Source organism: Capsella rubella, unplaced genomic scaffold, assembly GCF_000375325.1.
Source record: "Capsella rubella cultivar Monte Gargano unplaced genomic scaffold, Caprub1_0 scaffold_2, whole genome shotgun sequence".
Lineage (NCBI taxonomy): Eukaryota > Viridiplantae > Streptophyta > Magnoliopsida > Brassicales > Brassicaceae > Capsella > Capsella rubella.
Window position 1 is genome coordinate 12,045,679 of NW_006238922.1, and position 23,230 is coordinate 12,068,908.

General features: G+C 37.0%; 6 protein-coding genes across 7 annotated transcripts; 3 read left to right on the forward strand and 3 right to left on the reverse strand.

Moving 5' to 3' along the window:
• Positions 1-159: 159 nt before the first annotated feature.
• Positions 160-2,797, reverse strand: LOC17894475 (tubulin beta-1 chain). Its single transcript, XM_006302194.2, has 3 exons — positions 2,207-2,797; positions 1,218-1,487; positions 160-1,136 (listed from the first exon to the last, which is right to left on the reverse strand). Exons 1-3 carry the CDS (start codon positions 2,601-2,603, stop codon positions 457-459), a joined length of 1,347 nt encoding a protein of 448 aa, XP_006302256.1. The 5' UTR covers positions 2,604-2,797; the 3' UTR covers positions 160-456.
• Positions 2,798-4,208: 1,411 nt separating this feature from the next.
• Positions 4,209-6,706, reverse strand: LOC17895952 (monocopper oxidase-like protein SKS1). Its single transcript, XM_006301028.1, has 8 exons — positions 6,569-6,706; positions 6,359-6,468; positions 5,999-6,269; positions 5,597-5,699; positions 5,132-5,492; positions 4,668-5,033; positions 4,506-4,584; positions 4,209-4,418 (listed from the first exon to the last, which is right to left on the reverse strand). Exons 1-8 carry the CDS (start codon positions 6,704-6,706, stop codon positions 4,209-4,211), a joined length of 1,638 nt encoding a protein of 545 aa, XP_006301090.1.
• A 1,469-nt stretch (positions 6,707-8,175) lies between these two features.
• On the forward strand, positions 8,176-10,953 carry LOC17895026 (thaumatin-like protein 1b). The gene is made up of 3 exons (XM_006301825.2): positions 8,176-8,361; positions 8,456-9,158; positions 10,255-10,953. Exons 1-3 carry the CDS (start codon positions 8,304-8,306, stop codon positions 10,493-10,495), a joined length of 1,002 nt encoding a protein of 333 aa, XP_006301887.1. The 5' UTR covers positions 8,176-8,303; the 3' UTR covers positions 10,496-10,953.
• A 652-nt stretch (positions 10,954-11,605) lies between these two features.
• On the forward strand, positions 11,606-13,325 carry LOC17894408. Of its 2 annotated transcripts, none has more exons than XM_023787054.1 (2): positions 11,606-12,243; positions 12,676-12,691. In XM_023787054.1, the coding sequence occupies exon 1, from the start codon at positions 11,863-11,865 to the stop codon at positions 12,241-12,243; it is 381 nt and encodes a 126-aa protein (XP_023642822.1). In that variant the 5' UTR covers positions 11,606-11,862; the 3' UTR covers positions 12,676-12,691. The 2 variants fall into 2 exon arrangements, with proteins under 2 accessions (XP_023642822.1, XP_006301599.1); XM_006301537.2 differs by lacking the exon at positions 12,676-12,691 and adding an exon at positions 13,172-13,325 and having other exon boundaries at positions 11,607-12,243.
• A 139-nt stretch (positions 13,326-13,464) lies between these two features.
• LOC17894232 (receptor protein kinase CLAVATA1) lies at positions 13,465-16,978 on the reverse strand. Its single transcript, XM_006300613.2, has 2 exons — positions 14,114-16,978; positions 13,465-14,011 (listed from the first exon to the last, which is right to left on the reverse strand). Exons 1-2 carry the CDS (start codon positions 16,731-16,733, stop codon positions 13,659-13,661), a joined length of 2,973 nt encoding a protein of 990 aa, XP_006300675.1. The 5' UTR covers positions 16,734-16,978; the 3' UTR covers positions 13,465-13,658.
• Positions 16,979-22,149: 5,171 nt separating this feature from the next.
• Positions 22,150-22,942, forward strand: LOC111831969 (defensin-like protein 14). The gene is made up of 2 exons (XM_023787813.1): positions 22,150-22,324; positions 22,615-22,942. The coding sequence occupies exons 1-2, from the start codon at positions 22,261-22,263 to the stop codon at positions 22,797-22,799; spliced, it is 249 nt and encodes an 82-aa protein (XP_023643581.1). The 5' UTR covers positions 22,150-22,260; the 3' UTR covers positions 22,800-22,942.
• The last annotated feature ends 288 nt before the right edge of the window (positions 22,943-23,230 follow it).

The window sequence follows — 23,230 nt, forward strand, 5'->3', positions numbered from 1 at the left end:
AAAGGTAAAAAAAGTCTCTTATACAAGAGACATATATTAACTTTTCTTAGTTTTTCATCACTTTTCTTAGCTTAAGAGGTTTTTAAGAACCCCTTGATAATCATGGTATTAGAATCCTTCTTTTTATTATTTATGAGAGAAAGGCTAAAAACAGAGATATGTTGAAGAATTATTATTACAAGGCAATGGAGAAGAGAAGGAAAGAACAAACCAAAATGGCAAATACAATAAACTCAAAAGACTTCTTTAAGAATACTAATAGCAAACGAACACATCTTTGTTGATAACAATTCTCAGATTTCAACTTGATATGTATATATAGTAGTAGTAGTAGTAGTAGTAAGCATAGAGAAACAGAGCTTTCAAGCATTAAAAGAGAGAGATGCAAAAACAGAGCTTCTTTTCATAATCTTTTGGGGTTTGTGTATCCTCTCAACCATCCTGAGAGTTTTGAAATCAAGATTCGTAAACTTCTTCTTCTTCTTCATCCTCGTACTCGCCTTCTTCATCAGCAGTAGCATCTTGGTATTGCTGGTATTCAGCGACGAGATCATTCATGTTGCTCTCAGCCTCGGTGAACTCCATCTCGTCCATTCCTTCTCCTGTGTACCAATGAAGGAAAGCCTTTCTCCTGAACATGGCAGTGAACTGCTCGCTCACTCTCCTGAACATTTCCTGGATCGAAGTCGAGTTTCCCACAAACGTTGAAGCCATTTTGATTCCGGTTGGTGGAATGTCGCAGACGCTTGACTTGACGTTGTTTGGGATCCATTCAACAAAGTAGGATGAGTTCTTGTTCTGGACGTTAAGGATCTGCTCGTCAACTTCCTTTGTGCTCATCTTTCCTCTGAACATGGCCGAGGCTGTGAGGTAGCGTCCGTGGCGTGGATCAGCTGCGCACATCATGTTCTTGGCGTCCCACATTTGCTGCGTCAGCTCGGGGACTGTGAGAGAGATGTACTGTTGAGAGCCACGGGAAGTGAGAGGCGCGAAACCAACCATGAAGAAATGGAGACGCGGGAATGGGATAAGGTTCACGGCGAGTTTCCTTAGGTCAGAGTTGAGTTGTCCAGGGAACCTTAGAGAGCAAGTCACACCACTCATTGTTGCTGAGATCAAGTGGTTCAAGTCTCCAACTACAAAAATGTACACATATGATTTAGAAACCAAGAGAACTTTAACTTTTTTCGACACAAAACTTGGTGCTTAGTACTTACAGCTAGGAGTGCTGAGTTTGAGAGTGCGGAAACAGATATCGTAGAGAGCTTCGTTGTCGAGGACCATGCATTCATCAGCGTTCTCTACGAGCTGGTGGACTGAGAGAGTGGCATTGTAAGGCTCAACGACTGTGTCTGAGACCTTTGGTGATGGGAAAACAGAGAATGTGAGCATCATCCTGTCCGGGTACTCCTCACGGATCTTTGATATCAAGAGAGTTCCCATTCCTGAACCTGTGCCTCCTCCGAGAGAGTGACATACTTGAAACCCTGTAATAATGAAATGTGAAAGTGAAACAATGTCACTTGAACTGCAACTAAACATAGTCCAAATGGCAGGTTTCCATAAAGCTAGATTCCCGTTAACCAAATCATCAATTTATAAAATACTCAAGTAACAAAGGACTAAAGGACTTGTCTTTTTATGTTCAGACCAGATCCAAAAGTTATTGATATGTGATTTTCTGTAAATTAATCATGGTCTGAACATGATATGTTTACACCTCGATAGTATCAACACAACAATATTCTCCAAAGTGCTATTAAACAATTCGATATGGTTTAAGGTTCACGTGGTAATTTTGATCCACTGTCACAAATCTGGAACAAAACATTAGGGGCCGCAATAACACTACAGCCAAATTAGGATATTGTTTTTAGATTCAATGACGCTAAAAAGTTAGACAAAATCTAATTGCTTGGTCAATCATTAAGTGTTAACAGCTCACTCTCAAACAGTAAATTAACATCTGATTCTTGAAAAAATATGCATTATTTAAGACACAAGCACCGACTCACTCCATGAGCAAAAGAAGGATCATGTTCACGTAATTCATTAATCAGAACCGTGATCTTGACGAGATCAGTGAATAGAAACAGTGACCAAGTGCAATGCGAGGATGATCAAGATTCTCAAGATCATTGGTTACTAAACATGAAACACTCAGAAAAAAATGGATATAGGGAGAGAGAGAGAGAGAGAGAGAAACCTTGAAGGCAATCACAGTTCTCAGCCTCCTTACGAACAACATCAAGAACAGAATCAATAAGCTCAGCACCTTCGGTATAATGACCTTTGGCCCAGTTGTTACCAGCACCGGACTGTCCGAAAACAAAGTTATCAGGACGAAATATCTGACCATAGGGACCGGATCTGATACTATCCATAGTACCAGGCTCAAGATCCATGAGAACAGCACGAGGAACGTATCTACCACCGGATGCTTCATTGTAATAAACGTTGATACGTTCGAGCTGGAGATCAGCGGAGTCACCGTTGTAACGTCCGGTGGGATCAACGCCGTGTTCGTCGCAGATGACTTCCCAGAATTTGGAACCGATTTGGTTACCGCATTGGCCACCTTGAACGTGAAGGATCTCTCTCATGATTGAAGGTTTGTGAGATCTGAGATGACAGAAGAGGAAGAGAATAAGAAGAAGGAGAGAAAGAGAGAGAGAGGCGGGAGAGTTTTATGTTTGGTTTGGGGTGTAGTGACAAAATTGACAGAGTGGGGAAGATGGAAGATGGATCTTGCCAGCTATAACCGTTTCTTCTTCCTCTGTTTTTCTTTTTTATTCTCTGTTTTTTTAACTGCACCCTACATTTTTTTTTCCTTTTTTTGATTTTTATTGAAAAATAGATTTACTTACCAATTTTATCTCTTCAACAGAAATATATATTATAATTTTGGAAAATTTTGAATAATACATCATACCAATATATATTTAATTAGATATTTTGAAATTATTTAGCCTTTTAAATCAATGTTATAGCTTTATATTTAATAAGATTTAAATAAATGTGATAGCTTTATATTTAATTAGATTTAAGTCAATGTGATAGCTTTATATTTAATTATATATTTTGGAATTATTTAGCCATTAAAATCAATGTGATGGCTTTATTTTCTTCTTATATAGATTATATCATTAAATTTTACTATTGACTATTATAGATTTATGAGATTTATAGAAAATGGAAAGACTATTGTAAATTCAATTAATATTGGTATTATTGTTTTAGCCCTTTTTCTTTGTTTTGGATTTTTTTTTTGTTCTTTCTTTCTTAAAAATCCAAATAAATCATGGTCTGAAATCTACACTAACATTACAAATGAGAAAGAGCAAATAATCAATATTTTCACTAATTAAGATATGGTTCATATTTAGACTCGTCTTTTTACATTTTCAACTATGTAATCATGGAAACAGTAAACATTTACTTACGCAATTACAAGATGGGGTGCGAAGTGTATTCAATAACTTGTCTTTAGTCTCTTAGTTGTTTTAGTGACATTAGCACATGTAGCTAGATGTAATAAACGATCTGGAGATCTTGAATACCTATGTCTATTTCTACGTAAACGATAAAACACAATAATTGAAATCGGTTGAATTATTCTTAGTATAAAAATATCATCACAACAATTGCGTTTGGATCTATCGAGCAACACTGATAACAAAAAAAATTATATATAGAGGTACTCATATAGAAAAATAATAATGTCATAGCACATGTAGGTAGATGTAGACTGTAGTAAGATCTGAGATTTGATCCAATTATTTTTGTTTTATTTTTATGTCAAATTCGATCTACTGTTTATTACGTAACGTCAATATCAATAATTGAACTCGTAAAAAACGATCCTATATTTTTTTTAAAAACATATACTTGTAACTTGTTCCCAACCATTTGTTCTTGGTATTACACTATTACTTGCTCCCAACTTATTGTGAAACAATGTCACTGAAGAGAACATAGAGATAGAGGAGGATATGGGAGCACGTTATTAGTTCATTACATACGGCAACAATATTAAACGTTTTTAAACATTAAACGTCATTTAGTTAGTAGTAGTCAATCACGACCTAATCCCAAACCTAAGATCCACATTAGTAATCTTTAAATCATATTACAATAAACCCGAGTTTAATTTTGTTTTGTTTTTTACTAATACCATTTGATTTTAATTATATAAAAACTATTACTTATTAAAGAACTCTGCCGCAACGGATGACATTTTCCGGTATCGGATTTTCATCTCTAACCGGAATATTCGAAGGATCTTCTTGTCCTTCACCTTTAACTCTCATATAAAGCTCTTGACCAAGATACCATTGCTCTGCTTTTTGTGATCTCACGTTCCACATTCCTTGATTATCCATAGCTATTAGTATTGCTGCCCATGAATATGGATAAACCTATATACACGAACAAAATTCAGTTAACCAAACCTAATTAAATCACTGGTTTATTACTTTCCTTACGAGATTATACTACGATTTTACCTGGATTGTTGATCGTGAAACAGCATCCACTAAGTTATATCCAGCTCTTTTGCTCTCAGACCAAGCTCCAAATCCATATCTAACATCAACTCAAATAAGATTAGTACCTAGTGTATAATATGGCTATACATGATTTCGATTATGATTGTAACTTTTTTTTACCCGACAACGAAGAAATTGTAACCATCGATGTGATAACTCTCCAACTCAAACAGAGGATTCTGGAACACGATGTGGACGAAATCTTTGTAATGTATATCGACCACTGAAGTGCCTAAACTCGGTGTTTTGTTGGAAGGGTAATTCGGGAACATGTCGGGTATGATCGTGTCATTTAGCTGGAAATGATCAGCGAGCTTTAACGGAGTTTCGGGGTAGACAAACGAAACCCCGTTAATTGTGTAACGAAGTCTGCCCGACGATAACATGACGTCGTTATGTAATATTATCGTTCTGGTTACGTTTATACGTCCGTAGTGGTACGAACCTTGTGGGTTTGATCTTGCCGCTCCAACGTTTAGGTCCATTCTGTGTCACACTTACACTTAGTTATTAGTCAAGAATTTTAACTTAGACTACAAAAATGAAACATACCAAAAAGGTAAAAAATGAGGATATTTATTTACCGGATGGATAGGGCTTGTTCCACCGAGGAACTGTAATCCCACGAAGCAGGTGCGAGTGGAACTGATCCGACCGGGTCGATGGGGGAGTTGGGATATTGAATTAACGCTATACCGCCAAGGTAGAAATCAACGAACCGGGCTGTGGCTAATATGTAGTAGGAGCGGCTAATTCCGACCGGGTCGGTTTTAGCAGTGACGAGAACAGAGTATGATTGACCCACGTGGATGTCGAGGCTGGAGTAAACACGTTTCTGAACGTACGTACCCTCTGTCTCAACTAGAAGCATATCATGGTCTTGGATCCTAAAGTTTAAACATGTTTTGAGACCCACGTTTGATATTCTTAGCCTATACATTTTACCTGTCATTACGCACAAAACAAAACGAATATTTGTGTGTTATTAGAATATTATTAGAGATAACATGTGACATGTTCTGTGTGATAGATTAAGAAAACGAACTCACCAGGTTCAAATGCAAAAAAGGTCTCTTCAGGACCACGCCCGTTAAAAAGAATACCATCAGGATTTGGCAAACTGTGACCAGTGTCAAGTGAAGCTCTCATATCCTTCATCAACCCATTTGCAAAACAAATTACTCGTGTTATATATGCAAATTAAATCAACCCAAACATTTTTTACAACAAATTAGCTACATAAAATTCAATAAAAATGCAATATCATACTCATAACATTTTTATTGTCATCAAGTACACAAATGATCAATTCTAGTATAATTATATTTGTTTAAATTAAACTTATAATAGTCACCTTGCTTGATAATTAAAAGTACATATATAGCCATATAGGAAATCACTTTGGATGGTAATGCCGATTAAGTATACGGTAAAATAAAAATAAAACTAACCGTATGGTCGGAATAGAACCAATCTCCGATCAATATGTCGTATTCATAGTCGGGCGTTGGGAATGGAACTGGCACAAGTTCGGGGGTATTGATTCTAATAGCACCGTAACCTCCAGCAGCTTTCTGAAGTAGAAGCGACGGAAAGTAAAAGTAACTTCCGATCTGATCCTTCACCTGAAAACGGTACGTCCAATTTGTCCCCGGTGGTATGGGACAATTTGTCCCTCGAACTCCGTCTTGCCACGAGTTCTTCCGCAATTGTAATCCATTCCTTTATATTGTATATATAGATTTCATAACAAATATGAAATAACCAAAACCAATACAAAGAGACACCTAATTGAAGTGTGAAATATTTACCAAGTCATAAGAAAGGGTTCATTCAAATTGTTGAAAATGTTGACGATTATGATATCGTTTGCTGTTGCATTAAGGATTGGTCCAGGAAACATGTCATTGATCACTATGATCTGTTGATTGATCATGTAATAAATGATTCAATATATTATGTCTTAACTGCATATGTCTTTTAACAAATAAAAAGATAAAGCGAATCATCAATATTGGAACCTGCTTGTTGCCTCCAAGAATGGAACGTTGAGAATAAGATACGACCCATTGATACAATACGATTGGTGCATACGCATAGCTCAACTCCAAGACGAACAAAAAGGTCAGAACCAACACCTCGACAAGGACATGTCTCATTGCGAAAGAGTGATTTAAGCAAAATATATATGTAAATCAAAGAAACTGTGTGCTGTGAACAAGAAGTTTAGAGGCAAAATCAATCAGCTACATTTTTTTTCTTACGAACGATCTATTAATTTTGATGATAATGATCATAACGCTTGTTTTGTGCTCCGAGTATGAGCAAGAGTTCATGCAGTCTGCATTTCGAACCTAATTTATGGGCAGCACATTTGTGCTTTTTGATGAAATTCTGCTGGGCTTATTCATTATACTAAACTTTACAGGCCCAATAAATATTTTTTATCGTATCTTCTTTTTTTTTTTTGTGGATTTTTATCGTATCTTCTAATCAATAGGCAAACCGCATAATGTACATTGGTTTATTGTAATTTGTCATGTGACGGACGAATTAAAAAAAACGTGAGTGAAGACGATAGCTTACGAAATATTGTAAAGTGGACGTGACCTGTCTGAATACAAAATTACAAAATTGGTCGCTACAAAATAACATAACGCAACGCAATTATTGAATTTTTTTTTTTTTTTTTTTTATCACGTTTATACCTTCTGTTTATCGTTCACAGTTCACACCACCTTTAAAAACAGTAAAAGGTAACAACAGTTTCACTTTTGACCACAACAACAAAATATCTAACAAGATACTTTGTGTATTACAAAGATGTACAGTACACATTTTTTTGGTGTGTCGACATTGCAATTGATCAATCAAAGGCAAAGAGATTGCATTGGACAAAACACTTTTTTTTTAATAACGAAGAAAGATATTATATGGATCCTCCAATATATAAATTTACATGGCCCGCGACTATCATGATAGACGTTGAAACGTCCACTATCGTACCTAGTTGTTCGGAAAATAATATGATTAGTTGTATAAATTATATGGTTTTGGACTCTTGATGCTCGTCATCATTTTCTTACTTGTTGTTGTTGTTACTTGTTTAGATTGGAAACAACAATGCTACAATGAAACCATATATGAAAAAGTAATACTGTTTTGCACTGGTTAGACAAATCCTAATCGCGTAATTATACAGTAAAGCTAAAGAATCTTGAAAAATATACAAATTACTTTACGTTTTGTAGATAATTTTTTATATTAAAAGTGATTTGTGAAAACTGAAAAGGTACTTGGATATTTTCTTTGTAAATTATTTTTAATCAAATGGCGAGACAACAATTAGTGGTATGTAACCATTTTCAAACCAGACCCCTAGACTAACCCATTATCGCCTAGTTCTAATCATGAATCGACTAAACATAAAAGATTAGCTCAGTAACTCTATTTTAATTAAAGTGTTGTTTTTTTTTCTTTAATCATAACGGTTAAAAAATAAACCCAATTATGTGTACCCACGTAAGCAAGCGTACCATAAGCTACCAACCAATACCCACACCTGAATTTTACCAACAGAGGAAAAAAGGCTGCTTCTATAAATCACTCATCGTCTTCTTCATCTCTCTTTCGCTCTCAGGATCCTCTTTTTATTAAGCTCTCTGTTTATATACATAAATAAAACTAATAAAGAAGAAGAAGAAAACGAAACAACAGAGCATAAAGATCCTTAAAATCTTCTTCTTCTTTATTCCAATGGCTCTTCCGTTGCCATTGATCTTATTACTTGTCTTCTCCCATTTGTTCATTTCTGGTACGATTCTTCTCCGATTTTTATGGATTAATTAACTTAAGAAATGATTAAATACTGTGACTATGTGATGATTTGATTTTGGTAATATAAACAGGAGTTAGATCAACGAGCTTCGTTATGGTGAACAAATGCGATTACACAGTCTGGCCCGGACTTTTATCAAACGCCGGAGTTCCACCACTTCCGACGACCGGATTCGTACTCCAAAAAGGCGAAGAGCGAACAATCGACGCTCCGACTTCATGGGGAGGAAGATTCTGGGGGAGAACTCAATGCACCACCGACACCGACGGTAAATTCACTTGCCTCACCGGAGATTGCGGATCCGGTACCGTCGAATGCTCCGGATCCGGCGCGACGCCTCCGGCTACGCTTGCGGAATTCACACTCGACGGATCTGGTGGTTTCGATTTCTACGACGTGAGCCTCGTCGACGGTTACAACGTCCCGATGCTAGTGGTTCCCCAGGGAGGCTCGGGGTTGAACTGCAGCAGCACCGGATGCGTTGTGGATCTTAACGGATCGTGTCCGTCAGAGCTGAAGGTGACGAGTTTAGACGGCGGAGGTAAACTGTCCATGGGATGTAAAAGCGCGTGTGAAGCTTTCCGTACGCCGGAGTATTGCTGCAGCGGCGCTTACGGTACACCGGACACGTGTAAACCGTCGTCGTACTCGTTGGTGTTCAAAACCGCGTGCCCACGTGCTTACAGCTACGCTTACGATGATCAGAGCAGCACCTTCACATGCGCCAAGTCCCCTAATTACGTCATCACGTTTTGCCCATCTCCTAACACCAGGTGATAATTCCATTTATACCCTTTAGTTTTTGATAAACAAGGTCTGATTAGGGAAGAGTCATTTCGGATTACACCTTCTTCACTGTTGCACCGAATTAGCATTATTAAGGTTAGGTGAGAGAGAGTGACGCTTAATTCTGTGAGGGTTATTTAGTCAATTACATTAGACAACATATTTACTAACCATTAATTACCTTTCGCTTACCGTGCAATCGAAGTAACTACGAACTTCGATTTTTTTTTTGTTCTTTTGTCAATTATTAATATACGTAGCTGGAAATAAACTAAGAATCTACAACTGTAGGATTTTGCTTTATTCCGCAAAAAGAAAATGTGTGTTCTTTACGATTTATTTTTAATTTTGTTTTATAGCCTAAATTTTAGGGTGTGTTGGCAAACTAGTACGTTTTTGAAACATAATTATAAAAATAGTACATTTACTATTAACAATTAGCAAAATAGTACAATTTTACTATTTCAGATATTTGTACCGACAGACAACTGTACAGTAACATATTATTGTACATCAAATATTTGTACAAAGAAAAACAACTACGTATAAACAAATTTACACATAAACAAATATACATATATAGACCAGAAAATATCTGTACACGTATAATTATACGTATATATAGACCGCTGTACGGATAATTTTCCGTATATCGACACACAACTGTACATAAGAATAGCTGGACGTATCAAAATTTATTTGAAAAATATCTGAAATTATATTTAAAAAAATGCATATCAAATTATAGAAAAAAATATATAGATTTTTATGTAATTGAAATTTTATAGAAAACAAATATATTTTGATGAATATTTTTAGTTATTAGATTTAAGAGGGTTTTTAATAGGTTCTAAATAGTGTCCAAATAGTAAAAATGTATTAGTTTGCTAATAATGAATAGTAAATGTACTAGTTATACAATTATGTTTTATCCTCGAGCATAGAGATAGATTTATTGCGATGTGGATCTTTAACGGTCCAGTGAGATTTTTATAATATGAGCGCCAATCCAGAGGACACGTGGCAGAATCACATACACATGTAATGAAACGGCTGTGTTTTTTTTTTTTTGTTCCTTGGCAGTCAAAAATCATCTCAAGATCAGAGCCCAGATCCGAAACAGACAACGCCATCAGGAACTTCGTCGACGACGAGTCCTTCCGGAGGTAGTGGTACGTCGTGGTCGCCGGTGGATACGTCAATGATATACGAAGGAGCTTTGGATCAGAGCAAAGGATCACCGTCCACTTGTCATGTTTCTTCGTTATGTGGAATCACAGTCACTCTTGCGCTGGCCTTTTGTCGGATGTGGCGGCTCTTTTGACCTAACTTTGTCTCCCGCGTAAAACACTGAATCAGGACGTTGTGGGCCATCACTGACTAAAAGCCTTATCTCGTTCAGGCCCATGTAACCTTTTTAACCTCAGAACGACGTCAGATTGAGTCAGAACTGAGAAAAAAAGAAGGTATCAATCACTTGAAAAAAAGCTCGTTACACCAAGTAAACCCTTCATGGGAGGATTCTTAATTTTGGGTGAGGAACACGTGGGAAAGAAAGTGGGCTGATGGTGCTGGTGGAGTTCATAAAGGCCGGGGAATGTTAAATTTGTAAGGTCAGGATATTTGCTTGATTTTTATCAATATAATTAGGATTAGGAGAATATTATTATATATGTACACTATATGTTAAAGTAATCTATGTAGTTTTAAATCCATAAATATTGGAGAAAGATGGGGGAATATTTCATTTGTTTGTTATCTGATTGATGCCTGCGTTGGCCATTCCGAACATTGAAATGATTAAAAATACTATCACTACATTTCTTGGTCATATCTCAACCACTGTATTTAATAATAATCTGACTTTACTAAACGCATATGAGAGCCATAAGAAATTCTCTATTATGATGCATGATACATTTCAAAAGTAATAATAATCGAAAATAGTGATTTGTGCTGACCACTAGCTGAAAAAATAAAAAGAAGATTAAATAGATAATATAAATTAAGGGATGAGTTGATGATGAAGATGCCTTTTGATTTATAGTGGGAGTAAACCTATAAATATTAACCAAGTGTCTATTTCACTGCATATGATTTGACAAAAATATCATAAGAATAAAGCTATCATGGAATATGAAGACACATTTCTTAATCTCTCTCTTATAGTTAGGAAAGCACTGTTCGTATTAGAAGAAAGCTTAATGGTAGTAATATACTAATATCAATTGCTGGTTCTAAAATTGGAGCCTATTGTTAATCTTAAAGGCCCATTTTGAAGCCCACGAGCATTTATATTTTGAATTTTGACCACAGGACATAAAAGACAATGACATGCGTGAAATTGTCATACACCCATTGTTTGCAGTGCGTGGCAAGTCTCACCAAACTTAGATACGATGTCGTTTTTTGTGCGGAGGGTAAGGGTTACTCATCACCGAACTCTTGTCACTGATGATGATGATGAGCCCATAGAATACAAAAGGGCAAAAAATAATATCTCAACAAGGGGTATAATAGTAAAATAATCATTCCCCTACATTGAAACAAGGATGAGTTTTTCAACATCGACCACAATTTCGCTTTTCTTCTCTCACTTTCTGTTAAAAAGCTTTCTTCTTCCCACCGCAACCGGCAACAAAATTTCACGGCGACGGAGGATATAAAATTTCGTAACAAAGCCCTGTATCTATGTGTCTCATGGCGTTATCCGACGCGGTTCTCGGGAATCTCGCGACGATCTACGTGGCGGTGATTATCGCGATTAAGGCCTACGGATTGATCACCGGGAAGAGTTTCAGCGCTGGATTCGTCGTCGTGGTTTCGATTACCGCGGTAGGCGTTTTGCTGGCGGTTACGCTCGCCTGGGATGTGTCTCGCAGAGCAGCGGATGCGGTTTCGCGGTACAATCGTGTTGGTGGTGAGGAGGATCTTAGTCACCACCGTCACCATCACGACGGCGGTGGGAGTAGTTGTAAAGGAGGGATTTGCTGGCACGGTGTTGCGGTTCGGTCACCGGCTTCCCAAGTTCGATTTAGACTTCCGCCACACATTCCCTACGGCGCTTTCTGAGTACATAAAACTTAATCTTCCCCTTTTTTTTTATATATAATTGACTTTTTTTTTGTTTTTTGCTTGTTAAAAAAAGAGTTGCAGGTGAAGTAGATAACATATGTGTTAGATATAAATTTCGTGTATAATAGATGATGATGAGGAATAAGTTTGAATGGTGTTGTTCTTGTTACTCTGAAGTTGGGGAGTTTTTCTTTTTCTTTTTGTAATATAATTTGATAGTAATATGATGAAAGATGCTTCCTTTTTCTAATAAAATGGAGTTTGAATCAAGAGTTATGTACCCGTTCCTTTAGATTTACAGTGTATATGCTTGTTAATGCACGCAGGATCTTGTATTTTACCTTAATGTATTTGTTAAAACCTGAATTTGTTGCGGATGAAGAATGTTTTGTGAGCTGAAATTAGAGTGTATCTCTCTAATGTTGTCAGACTTGTGTGTCTCCTCTTCTTCTCACCTCTGCTACCTTGCAAGTGAAATGCAAATCCATCACTTCTTTTTATAAATTGGCCATGAATGGAGGGAATTAAGAGTTTTGTATGCAGTTGGTTCTACAGCATCCTACTCGATCTGTAGCATGTGTGTTTGCTCTTGTGGATAATAACAAATTATACAGGTTGACCTCTGTTGCTAATTACCTTAAGCTTGAGTTCTTGGTTTTTGGTTTTTGTGGGCTTTTCGATTCTCAGTTTATGTGTGTTTTGCTACAAACTATGAGGTGGTTTTCTTTGCTTTTATTGGTAATTCACATCTTAGAGAGGTGAGAAGTGAATGAGCACCAAGACCTCAATGCAAATAAACTTGGCTATTTGTCTAAATACAGAATAATTCTCTGTACAAGTTCGATCGTATAATCTTTCCATGACTCTGTTGATTCCGTGTTTCATCAGCTACATTTTTCATTTTTAAAATTTGTGCCATACGCAGGTAAAATACATTGTAGGTAAGGTCACATGACGGCATTTTGGAAGCTAAAACAAACATGAATTTTGACAACATTCTAATTCGCATAATTATGGATTCACATAAATATGGATTACTGTAAACAATATATTGGGAGAATGATTTTTAAAGATATATTGTTTGAACTTGTAACCAAGGTCGAGCTCTCACATAAGTAATCCATATTGGGATTACTGTAAACAATATAATAGTGTTGGAACTTGTAACCAGAGGTCGAGCTCTCACCATCTTTTATTTTATACACTTTGAAAGAAGAGTCAGCTCAAGTTTAAAGCCATTAGCAAAAAGCATATTGATTACATTACATACTCGGTGAATAAGAGTAAGAACACATAAAAGAGGTAATATACAAATTGAAACACAACAGATATACAACCCACAAGTATTTAAAACCCATTTTATAAGAACACCCAAAAATTACAAATCTTATTGTTCATTTATCTTGCTTGGGTCAGAACGCAATCAAGTTAGCTACGGATTTAGGAGGGTTAGTGAGCATGTGCACAACCTCCCTCATCGTAGGCCTTGCCGCGGCTTCATCCTCCACACACATCATTGCAATCTTGAACACATGAACCACACTGGTCAAGGGATAACCAGTCAACCTCGAGTCAACTATCGCAACAACAATAGCAGCATCGGACGGCTCAGATATCTCTTCTTCCGTGTTCCTCACCCACCTAACTATATCCACTCCTTCTCCAAATTCACCAACCGGTTTTTTCCCGGCTATTAGCTCCAATAACACCACTCCGAAACTATACACATCACTCTTCTCGTCCACTTTCAAGGTATATGCATACTCTGTCAAACAAAAGAACATGTGATTAGAGCATGGCTTGTGAATACAACATCTTGGTTCGTACTAGTGTTATCGATATGTCATAATCCAAATTAGTAACATACCTGGGGCGATGTATCCATAAGAGCCAGCAATTGAAGACATACACTCAGATGCAGCACCGTCCACTAAGAACTTGGCAAGCCCAAAATCAGCAACATGGGCTTCAAAATCAGAGTCCAAAAGAATGTTATTGGACTTAACATCTCTGTGCAAGATCAACGGTGAACAGTCATGGTGAAGATAACACAAGCCCTTCGCTGCTTCCACGGCTACTCTATGTCTCGTCTCCCATTGGAGATGACCACCTTTAGATCCATGCAAACGCTCTCCAAGGCTTCCATTAGGCATGTACTCATAGAGAAGCAAGTTCGTGTCCTTGTTCGCTACGTAACCGAGAAGTCTAACGATGTGACGGTGTCGAATCCTTCCCAAAGTTTGAATCTCCGCCGTGAATCCATGATCGCTTCTCCCAGTGCCACGGCCAACGAGTCGTTTGATTGCGACGTCCACGTTGTTTGGCATGGATCCACGGTAGACGATTCCAGCTCCGCCTTTACCGATAATGTTCTCTTCTTTCAAGCACTCGAGGACGTCTTCGGATTTGAAATCTAGTTTCTGGAAGGCGGTTAGTTTCCAGGCGAGAGATTTCTGGTTCTTCTTCTTGTTCATCTGACGAATCGCTACGCTGATTAGTACTAACGCTGTGATCGCTGCGATTACTGTGATTACGATCCTTGACGGTGAGAACAACGCCGTCTGGTTTTGATCGGAGGTTTGCCCTGGCCGTGTTGGACATGAGACGCGGTGTGGTAGACAGAGATAGGTATTTCCGGCGAAGGAAGTGTCGTTGAACACCATAAATTGACCGCCGAGTGGTACTCTTCCGGAGAGATCGTTGTAAGAGAGATCTAGAGTTGTTAAACTCGTCATGTTTCCGATTCCGGTAGGGATTGAACCGGTTAATTGATTACCGGAGAGATTTAGAGTTCCGAGGTTAATCACGTTGTTGATCTCTTTAGGTATTTCTCCGTTGATTCGGTTACGGCTGAGATCGACGGAGATTAGAGTAGTGCAGCGTGAGACTGAATCTGGAATAACGCCGGTGATGTTGTTCGCACTTGTGTTGATCTTCGTCAGATGCTTCAATTCGAAGATCTCCCTCGGAATATTGCCGCGAAACCGATTCCGATCTAAGAACAGAGTCTGTAAGCTGGGAAAATTTCCGATTGCTGGTGGAATCTCGCCGGAAAACCAGTTGTTGGAGAGGTAAATCTGATCGAGAACATCGCCGGACATCTTCGCCGGAAGCTCACCGGAGAAGAAATTATCGTTGAGTTCGATAATCGTAACTAGGGGGAGATTGAAAAGCCCCGCCGGAACAGTTCCGTTGAGAAGATTCTTGACGATTCTGATTTTGTTTAGCGACTTGCATTGACCAAGCTCTTCTGGAATCGGACCGAAGAAGAAATTGTTAGAGAGTACCAACATCTCCAGTTTCTCGCCTCTGCATAAATCCATGGGGATAAGCCCGGTGAGATGATTAGAAGAGACATCAAGCTTTTTCAGATTCCCGTTCCGGCCAAGGTTCGCCGGTAGTTGTAACGTGAAGTTGTTCTCCCACACTTCGAAGACTTGGAGTTTTGGTAATTCTCCGATGAAGTCTGGTATTGGACCGTAGAGGTTGTTTCTGAAGAGATTGATGAGAGTGATGTTTCCGAGATCGATGAAGCTTTGAGGAATCTCTCCGGTTAACTGGTTGATTGATAAATCGAGAGATTTGAGGCTGATTAAACCGGAGAGCTCCGGTGGTATGTGTCCGGTTAGATTGTTGATGTGGAGAAACAGAGTGTGTAAATGCTTCAGGTTACTTAAACTCGTCGGGATCTCTCCGGTGAGGGTACAACTCGCCATGTCAAGGATCTGAAGCTTCGTTAAACCACCGAACTCTGGAGGAACACCACCGGTGTAGCTGTTGAAGTATCCAACATACATTTCTCTCAAGTTCTTGAGGCGGGATAGAAACGCCGGAGATTTACCGGAGAGTCCAGCTCCGTTGAGTCCAAGATACTCTAAGCTTTGGATATCTCCGTAACTCTCTGGAATCTCACCGGTGAAGAAATTTCCACCGAGAGAGAGATGTTTCAGGTTCTTGAGCTCTGGAATCTCCAGTGGTAACGTACCGGTGAAGTTGTTGTTGTAAGCGTCAAGAACTTCAAGATCGACCATGGCTTTTAAAATCTCTCCAGGGAAGCGTCCATTGAGGTTTGCATTGTTGGAGATATTCAAAACCTTGAGTGAAGTTAGACTCTTCATCTCCAACGGTAATTCACCGGAGAAATTGTTGGCAGCTAAAGTTAGATTCACCAGGCGGTTTAACATCCCAATCTCCGGTGAGATGGTACCAAACAAAGGAGTGAAGGAGACGTTGAGAGAGATAACACGACGTTCACCGTCGCATGAAACGCCGGAGAAAGAGCAGTGAGCGGCCGGAGAAGGGGAGTGAGTCCAGTCGTGGAGACCGTCGCCTTTAGGACCAATCATAGAGGATTTGAGAGTAAGGAGAACATCCATGTCAGTGTAAGCCAAGCATGGTGAGAAAAAAAGAAAGAAGAAAGAGATAACGTAAAGCTGATGAAAGAGATGCAGAAACAGAAGATGAGTCTTCAAAAGTCTCATCGCCATATTTGTTATTTTCTTTAAGATGTCCTCTCAGAGAGAGAGAGAGAGAGAGAGAGTGATAGAGAGAATAATAAGTTAGCGTGAGTGTTATGCGATAGGACACAGAGAGATGAACAATGGCACATTATGAAGGAAGAAGATGAAGAGAATCGAAGTGGTACTGTTCTATATACCCTCCAAGACTTTGAAAGAGAGAATAAATACTTTTATCTGACTTTATACATAAATATCATTATTATATAAAATAATGCGTCAAATTAGAAGAAACCTTATAGTTATTTATTTTTTTCTTCAAATTATCGGGTAGTTTTTGTTATGATTACTACAAATTATCGGTTTATGAATAGAAATTATACGAAAATGTAAGTACAGTTGAAGCCTTAATAGAGAACATCTGCAGGTAGATAAGATTACGAACTACACGACTTGTGTGGTCAAACATACTTGCGTCAGTTTCTCATCGTCATTTCAGATTCATATTTTTTTTCATAACGAGTGAACAGTAAGATTTCGGAGAAGTTGTTGTACAAATTTGGTGACTATTCAAACCCAAAAAAATTTACAGGAAAATGTGTAAATTTGGGATTATTGACACACTTATAAAAATGCACTTTTTACTGAAAGAAAGAAAAAACTTTACAGTTATGTTTTTGTCAAGAAGCCGTCACTACTAGCACTACTACTATACTTTAGACATGGGAAATTAGGGAACGTCGTCGTTTCTTCTTCTCTGTTAAGTTTTTCTGACACGACTTTCTTTTGGGTTCGTGAGACTTAAAAATTAGATAGTGATAGACACATTGACGGATGATTAAGTAAATGCTACGGACAAGACCCTTAAACGTTAGTACGTTACGTTCCCTATAGAGAGAGAGAGAGAGAGAGAGAGAGAGAGAGAGAGCCTGTGGTGTAGTTTTCTTCTTCTCTCTACTGTCGCCGTCTTGTCGACGGCATCCGACGGCGTTTTTTGGGCATCGTCACGTGATAAGGAAAAGGAGGAGGAGAGGAACAAGAAGACAAAAAAAAAAGAGAGTAAATGGGCTTTAATTAGAAGTAGGGCCTAATTTGGCCCGTATAGAAAGTTTGTCTCTGTCCTTTTCCTTAATAATAGAGACAAAATTGCTCCTTGTGTTTTTGGCGTCAACCTCCACAAGTCAACGCTCTTCATTGTATTTGTCTTTCTCACTAACTCAGATTACTCACTCACTCACCGGTCAGTATACTACAGAGACCTTCTCTTCTCTGCTTCACGGGGTCCCCACGCTTCACTGGTTCAATTTAAAAAAGAAAAAATACTATTCGTTTTGTTGGTGCATGTCACCACAAAACAAGATCGATTCGATCAAACGATAAGAAATGTGAATTATTGGTCTGCGTTTATACAAACAAGCAGAGTATAGTTTCTTTCTTTTCTTGACGAATATATATCTTCATTCATCGCGCTAATTAGAAAATATCAGGTGCTTTTAGCAACAAAAAAGTGACTTCTAAATCTTTTTAAAGAATTGGGTTGACATGATATTGTCTAGACACATTCGCTTTGGGGACCAATGTTCTTCTATGTATTTGCGGTATATTATTGTTATACAAAGGTCCTTTCTAAGTAATGGCAGCGAATTTCTCATTTTTACTATTTTTTTTTGTCTTATATTCTCTCTTTTTAGATATGATAAACATATAATAGATTTAACAAGTAAACGCTGAAAATATATAGAATTTGACAACAAGTATCTATGTGCTTTTTTTTTCCACGTGTCTGTCTATGTTTAGACGAATCTTAACCGGTTTAAGGTGATTGATTGAAAATCAGATCAACCGGGCGGTACACAGAACCTTTGAAACGTAATGAGATGTCAATTTTGTGATGGAGAAGGGAAGGGAAGAGAAGCATCTCTTCTATGATTCGCTGAAAATGCCCAAAACTCATATGCACACTTTGGGAATAAAGTTTTAGGTTCTCTTCTAGTATAAAAGAGAGCTTCTTTTAGTGAGTGGGAAAATTTTATTTTATTTTCAAGAAAAAAGAATCTCAATACTTTGTTGGATGGATTATTTTCTGATATAAACTTAAAATATACATATATGAGAATTTTTTTTTTTACGACATAGCTAAAGATGGGGAGGAACATTTATCACCAAATATCATCATGTCATCTTTGTCATCAAATTATTCACGGCTAATGAAACTTTGGATTCATTTATTCTTTTATGATATGAATAACTTTCGTTATACATAAAATACGAATTTGTTGAACTTTATAAGCTTAGTTCACTTCACGATTAGGTTGTACAACTGTTGAATCTTGTTTACCTCTATGGAAGCTTAGTTCACATGTTTGATTTTCAACAAGCAATTTGGATTTTTTTCACTTGCGATGATGGTACAGTTTGCATCATATGCTTCTTGAAAATGGTTTATTTTATAATGGAATCGTCTCAAAAAAAATTGATTGAAGCATATATTAATTGAAACTGTTTAGAAAGTTAGTGACCCAATTGCACTAACAAAAATGGGTCATACTTCATATATTGTGTCTCATCCTTCTAGAAATATTTGTATGCACAAATTCTACTAATTAATAATAATAAATTAGCATAAGATTATTATTTTTTAGTTGTGCTCTGCTTGTTTCACATATAATAAACTAATTATATTCACATTTGTCACATATAACGCACTAATTATATATTGATTTACTAATTATATTACTGACTTAATTACAGATAAACATTTGGAGAAAAAAGTAATAATAAAAAAAAACAAATATAGAGAGAAACGATAAAATAAAATAAGATATTATAGGTCATAGTCTTGTCAATCAAGTTATGATAAAATCGACAAGGCTACAAAAGTAGCAGTAGAAGTAGAAGAAGAAGATGATGATAGTGAAGACAAAGTTGTGTGTCATAATTAAGTAGTGGTCTTACACTATCTGTCTTGGAAACTGGTGATTTGCCTAATGGCCTGCTCTGCTGCTGGGCTTTTGCTTCAATCACTACCGAATCCTCTGTCTATATTGGCAGCTTTAATCCCAAATCTATTCAACTCATGCAATGATTCTGGACGAAGAAACTTCTCAAATCCCAAATGACCCCTTATATATTGCCTTTCACTTTCTGTTCTATCGTACCTCTTTGATTTGCACTTTTTAGATCTTATGAAAAGGCAACATAAGAAGCAAGTAACAAATTAAAATCAGAAATTAGTTTTTTTTTTTTTTTTTGGTTTGCCATCCAGTCCCCTATATATGTAATAGCTATACATACTTTTTTGTAAGAAAAATAAATGTAATTATTCTTATTTTGTAAGAAAAAAAACCGCAATTTCAGACAGTTATGATGATTTGCAAATAAAAGATGTATAAATTAATTTAGAACTAATCATTAAAGAATTCGGCATTTTATGGGTTTGATACTCGGCTTTGGATGATGCATAGAGTCCAGAGTTAGTTAGTTGGGCCCTTGGGCCTTCAGTTACGTTGGTGATCAACAGCATTCACTTACCCATTAGAAACATTGGATCAAAGAGCCCAATACTAACTCACTAATCCAAAGACCCAACCCGGTTAATTTCTGGCCACTCAAGCGAATATATTAATCTCAAATGGAAACGTACGTTTCATATAATGGACGATGGCCAACGGGACAGATGGCATGCATCATGGTTCGTTCTTCCACGTGTTCTTTTCAAACGCTGATTGGAACGTTGAACCACTTAATCATCTTGAGATTCTTGACCAAGTCCAGTTAAACCAGCCGCTTAGGTTAACAGTAGCTAGACTAGAGAGGCAAGCCGTCCATAGGTAAGATCTTGACTAATCAACTATAGATGGGTCACCATCTTATCATCATCTATAATTAGCTACTTGCGTGTTAATATTGTCTACAAGATGACCGTATATGTTTGCATTGTGGGGTTAACACATTTATTATACGTTTTGACATGTAGTAAAAGACTAACCCACCACCATGCTATATACATATATATGTACACTCAAGTCCAAGTATAGTAATAGGCATGGTAAGTTTGCTTCCATCGTCACCCTTCTCTTCACCGCCCCTGTCCTCTTTGCTATGCTTGGTGAGTATTGATCTTTATCATATGCATAGTAAATGACATACTAAGATTTATTTGACAGGAACAATCATAATCAAACCTTAAGTTGTATGTGAAGAAATATAAGCAATCAAGTTGTGCTGGAGGCCAATTGGGACTTGGTGAAAGAATTGTTTAAACAATAAAACTTAGTGTAAGTGCATTGGACATGAGGGAGCACGATATGGATTTAGCTTAATTCCTGCAACTAGATGTGTAACAAATATTTGAGTTTTGATTGTTAAAAACTTCTTAATTTCTCTCTGATTGAAGGTAATTAATTATATAAAAATTAACTTTAACTATTTCTCACAGTTGTACTACCTTAGTGGCCCTAATGTCTCGACCAGGTTTTAATTTTCTCAGTTCTTCATAACTTTACACATGGCCTGCATCGGCTGATCTTTTCGGAAAAAGATGAATTTAATTTTGACCAAGTCAAATATATTAACCAGCCGCCCATGTAGAACAATGTAGTACTGACTCCAATCATTTGCTTAGGTTACATTAGACAGAGAGGCAGCCTGATCAGAAATATGTGATTGAGAAACCAGCCATGAACTAGTAGTAAACATCGTATATTGTATAATTATTAGCTACTTGCGTGTTAATGTTGTTTTCTACTGGAAGATGGTGTGTACGTGGTTAATTTGTAAGGTTACCACTTACCACACTTTATAACGATGACTAGAAAAGTAGAAAACGACCGACACACCACCGTTTCGTTATATTAGAAGTTTTAACTTAACTTAATACTTCTTTCCTTACACTTCACACTCATACATCTGAAACAAAGTAATCATAGTCATGGCTAAGTTTGCTTCCTTCGTCTCTCTTCTCTGTGCTTTTCTTGTTTTCTTTGCTGTACTTGGTGAGTAAATTTTTCGTTTTATAAATTACTGTTTATTCGACAATAGTTTATTAATAAATATTAATCTTGAGGTATATACATGTAGAAGCACCAACAATGGTGGAAGCACAGAAGCTGTGTGAGAAAATTGTTTACTTGGCTATTCAACTAAAAAAAAATTGTTTACTTGGCTATTTAACTAAAAAAAAAAGAAAAAAAAAAAGCAAGAAACAAATAGTGGTGCTTTCAAACTCTGATTTGCAGCTTTTGAACCATTTAATCATCTTGAGATTCTTGACCAAGTCAAAATAACCAGTTTCTTAGGCAACATTTGATATAGATAAGTCTAATATGTGGTTGAGAAAGCAGCCATCGTCAACAGTTCATCAACTTATCTTTTTATGATATTATCTACTTATTGCAAGTTAATTATATATATTGTCTACTAGCTAGAAGACGTTGTATGTGTTTAAATTGTGGGGACAAGTAATATACTAACTCCTCACCATTTCATTACAAATATTGCTTGATCTTAGGCTTGCTTCCTCAGGCTATACATTGAAACAAAAGTAGAAATAGTCATCATGGTTAAGTTTGCTTTCATCATCACCGTTCTATTCGCTGCTTTTTTCATCTTTGCTGCTATTGGTGAGTAAATGATCTTATGATATGCATAGCAAAATGACAACTTCGAATTTATTTGACAACACTTGTATATGTTACTAATAAGTTAATAACTAATCTTGAGTTTCTCTATGGCTAAGTTTCCTTCCATCTTCTCTCTTCTCTTTGTTGTTCTTGTTTTCTTTGCTGCACTTGGTGAGTAATTATCTTATCATATGCATGGCAAAATGAGGCTATAAATCTTTCTTTTATAAATTAAGATTTATTCGACAATAGTTTGTAATAATTATTAACCTTGAGGTATATACATGTAGAAGCACCAACAATGGTGGAAGCACAGAAGCTGTGTGGGAGGCCAAGTACTGGGACTATGCGAGATATTTGTAGATTTAGTAACTTTGCGTGCAGGGATCATTGCACTCGAGTTGAGGGAGCAAAACACGGATCTTGCAGTTTTGTCTTCCCAATTAACAAGTGTTCCTGTTTCTTCCCATGTTAATCGACTAGAACTTTGTAATGAATGATTAATTGTGGGTTTAAGTCACATAAATAAGTCTGTATCACTCCATGAGTTAAAGTTATGACATGTACTATATATGATTATGTTGGTTTTTCATAATAGTATAAACTTTGATACCCTTGCCCAGATTATATTATTCATGGCACACGAACATCATTTGCAATAATAAGGACTGAGAACTTATCTAATAAGGGCACACAATAAAGAGCATTCAACCAAGAGGAACACAACATCATGCATCTCCAATTTACGGTTTACTTGGAGATTCGACTAAGTAAAAAAAAGTAAGAAACAAAGAAATGGTGGTGCTTTCAAACTCTGATTTGAAGCTTTGAACCATTTAGTCGTCTTGAGATTCTTGACCCAGTCAGATTAACCAGTTTCTTAGACTACATTAATTTGATAGAGAG

Excerpts from the sequence above, each read along its gene's own strand:
- LOC111831969 (XM_023787813.1), top strand. The coding sequence starts at position 22,261 with ATGGTTAAGTTTGCTTTCATCATCACCGTTCTATTCGCTGCTTTTTTC. Across the intron at positions 22,325-22,614 it reads TTTCATCTTTGCTGCTATTG|AAGCACCAACAATGGTGGAA; the intron begins GTGAGTAAATGA and ends ATATACATGTAG.
- LOC17894232 (XM_006300613.2), bottom strand. The coding sequence starts at position 16,733 with ATGGCGATGAGACTTTTGAAGACTCATCTTCTGTTTCTGCATCTCTTT. Across the intron at positions 14,012-14,113 it reads TTATGGATACATCGCCCCAG|AGTATGCATATACCTTGAAA; the intron begins GTATGTTACTAA and ends TTTGTTTGACAG.
- LOC17894475 (XM_006302194.2), bottom strand. The coding sequence starts at position 2,603 with ATGAGAGAGATCCTTCACGTTCAAGGTGGCCAATGCGGTAACCAAATC. Across the intron at positions 1,488-2,206 it reads GAACTGTGATTGCCTTCAAG|GGTTTCAAGTATGTCACTCT; the intron begins GTTTCTCTCTCT and ends TCATTATTACAG. Across the intron at positions 1,137-1,217 it reads CAAACTCAGCACTCCTAGCT|TTGGAGACTTGAACCACTTG; the intron begins GTAAGTACTAAG and ends ACATTTTTGTAG.
- LOC17894408 (XM_023787054.1), top strand. The coding sequence starts at position 11,863 with ATGTGTCTCATGGCGTTATCCGACGCGGTTCTCGGGAATCTCGCGACG.
- LOC17895952 (XM_006301028.1), bottom strand. The coding sequence starts at position 6,706 with ATGAGACATGTCCTTGTCGAGGTGTTGGTTCTGACCTTTTTGTTCGTC. Across the intron at positions 5,493-5,596 it reads CTTTTTTGCATTTGAACCTG|GTAAAATGTATAGGCTAAGA; the intron begins GTGAGTTCGTTT and ends GCGTAATGACAG. Across the intron at positions 5,034-5,131 it reads GAACAAGCCCTATCCATCCG|AATGGACCTAAACGTTGGAG; the intron begins GTAAATAAATAT and ends AGTGTGACACAG.
- LOC17895026 (XM_006301825.2), top strand. The coding sequence starts at position 8,304 with ATGGCTCTTCCGTTGCCATTGATCTTATTACTTGTCTTCTCCCATTTG. Across the intron at positions 8,362-8,455 it reads CTCCCATTTGTTCATTTCTG|GAGTTAGATCAACGAGCTTC; the intron begins GTACGATTCTTC and ends TAATATAAACAG. Across the intron at positions 9,159-10,254 it reads TGCCCATCTCCTAACACCAG|TCAAAAATCATCTCAAGATC; the intron begins GTGATAATTCCA and ends GTTCCTTGGCAG.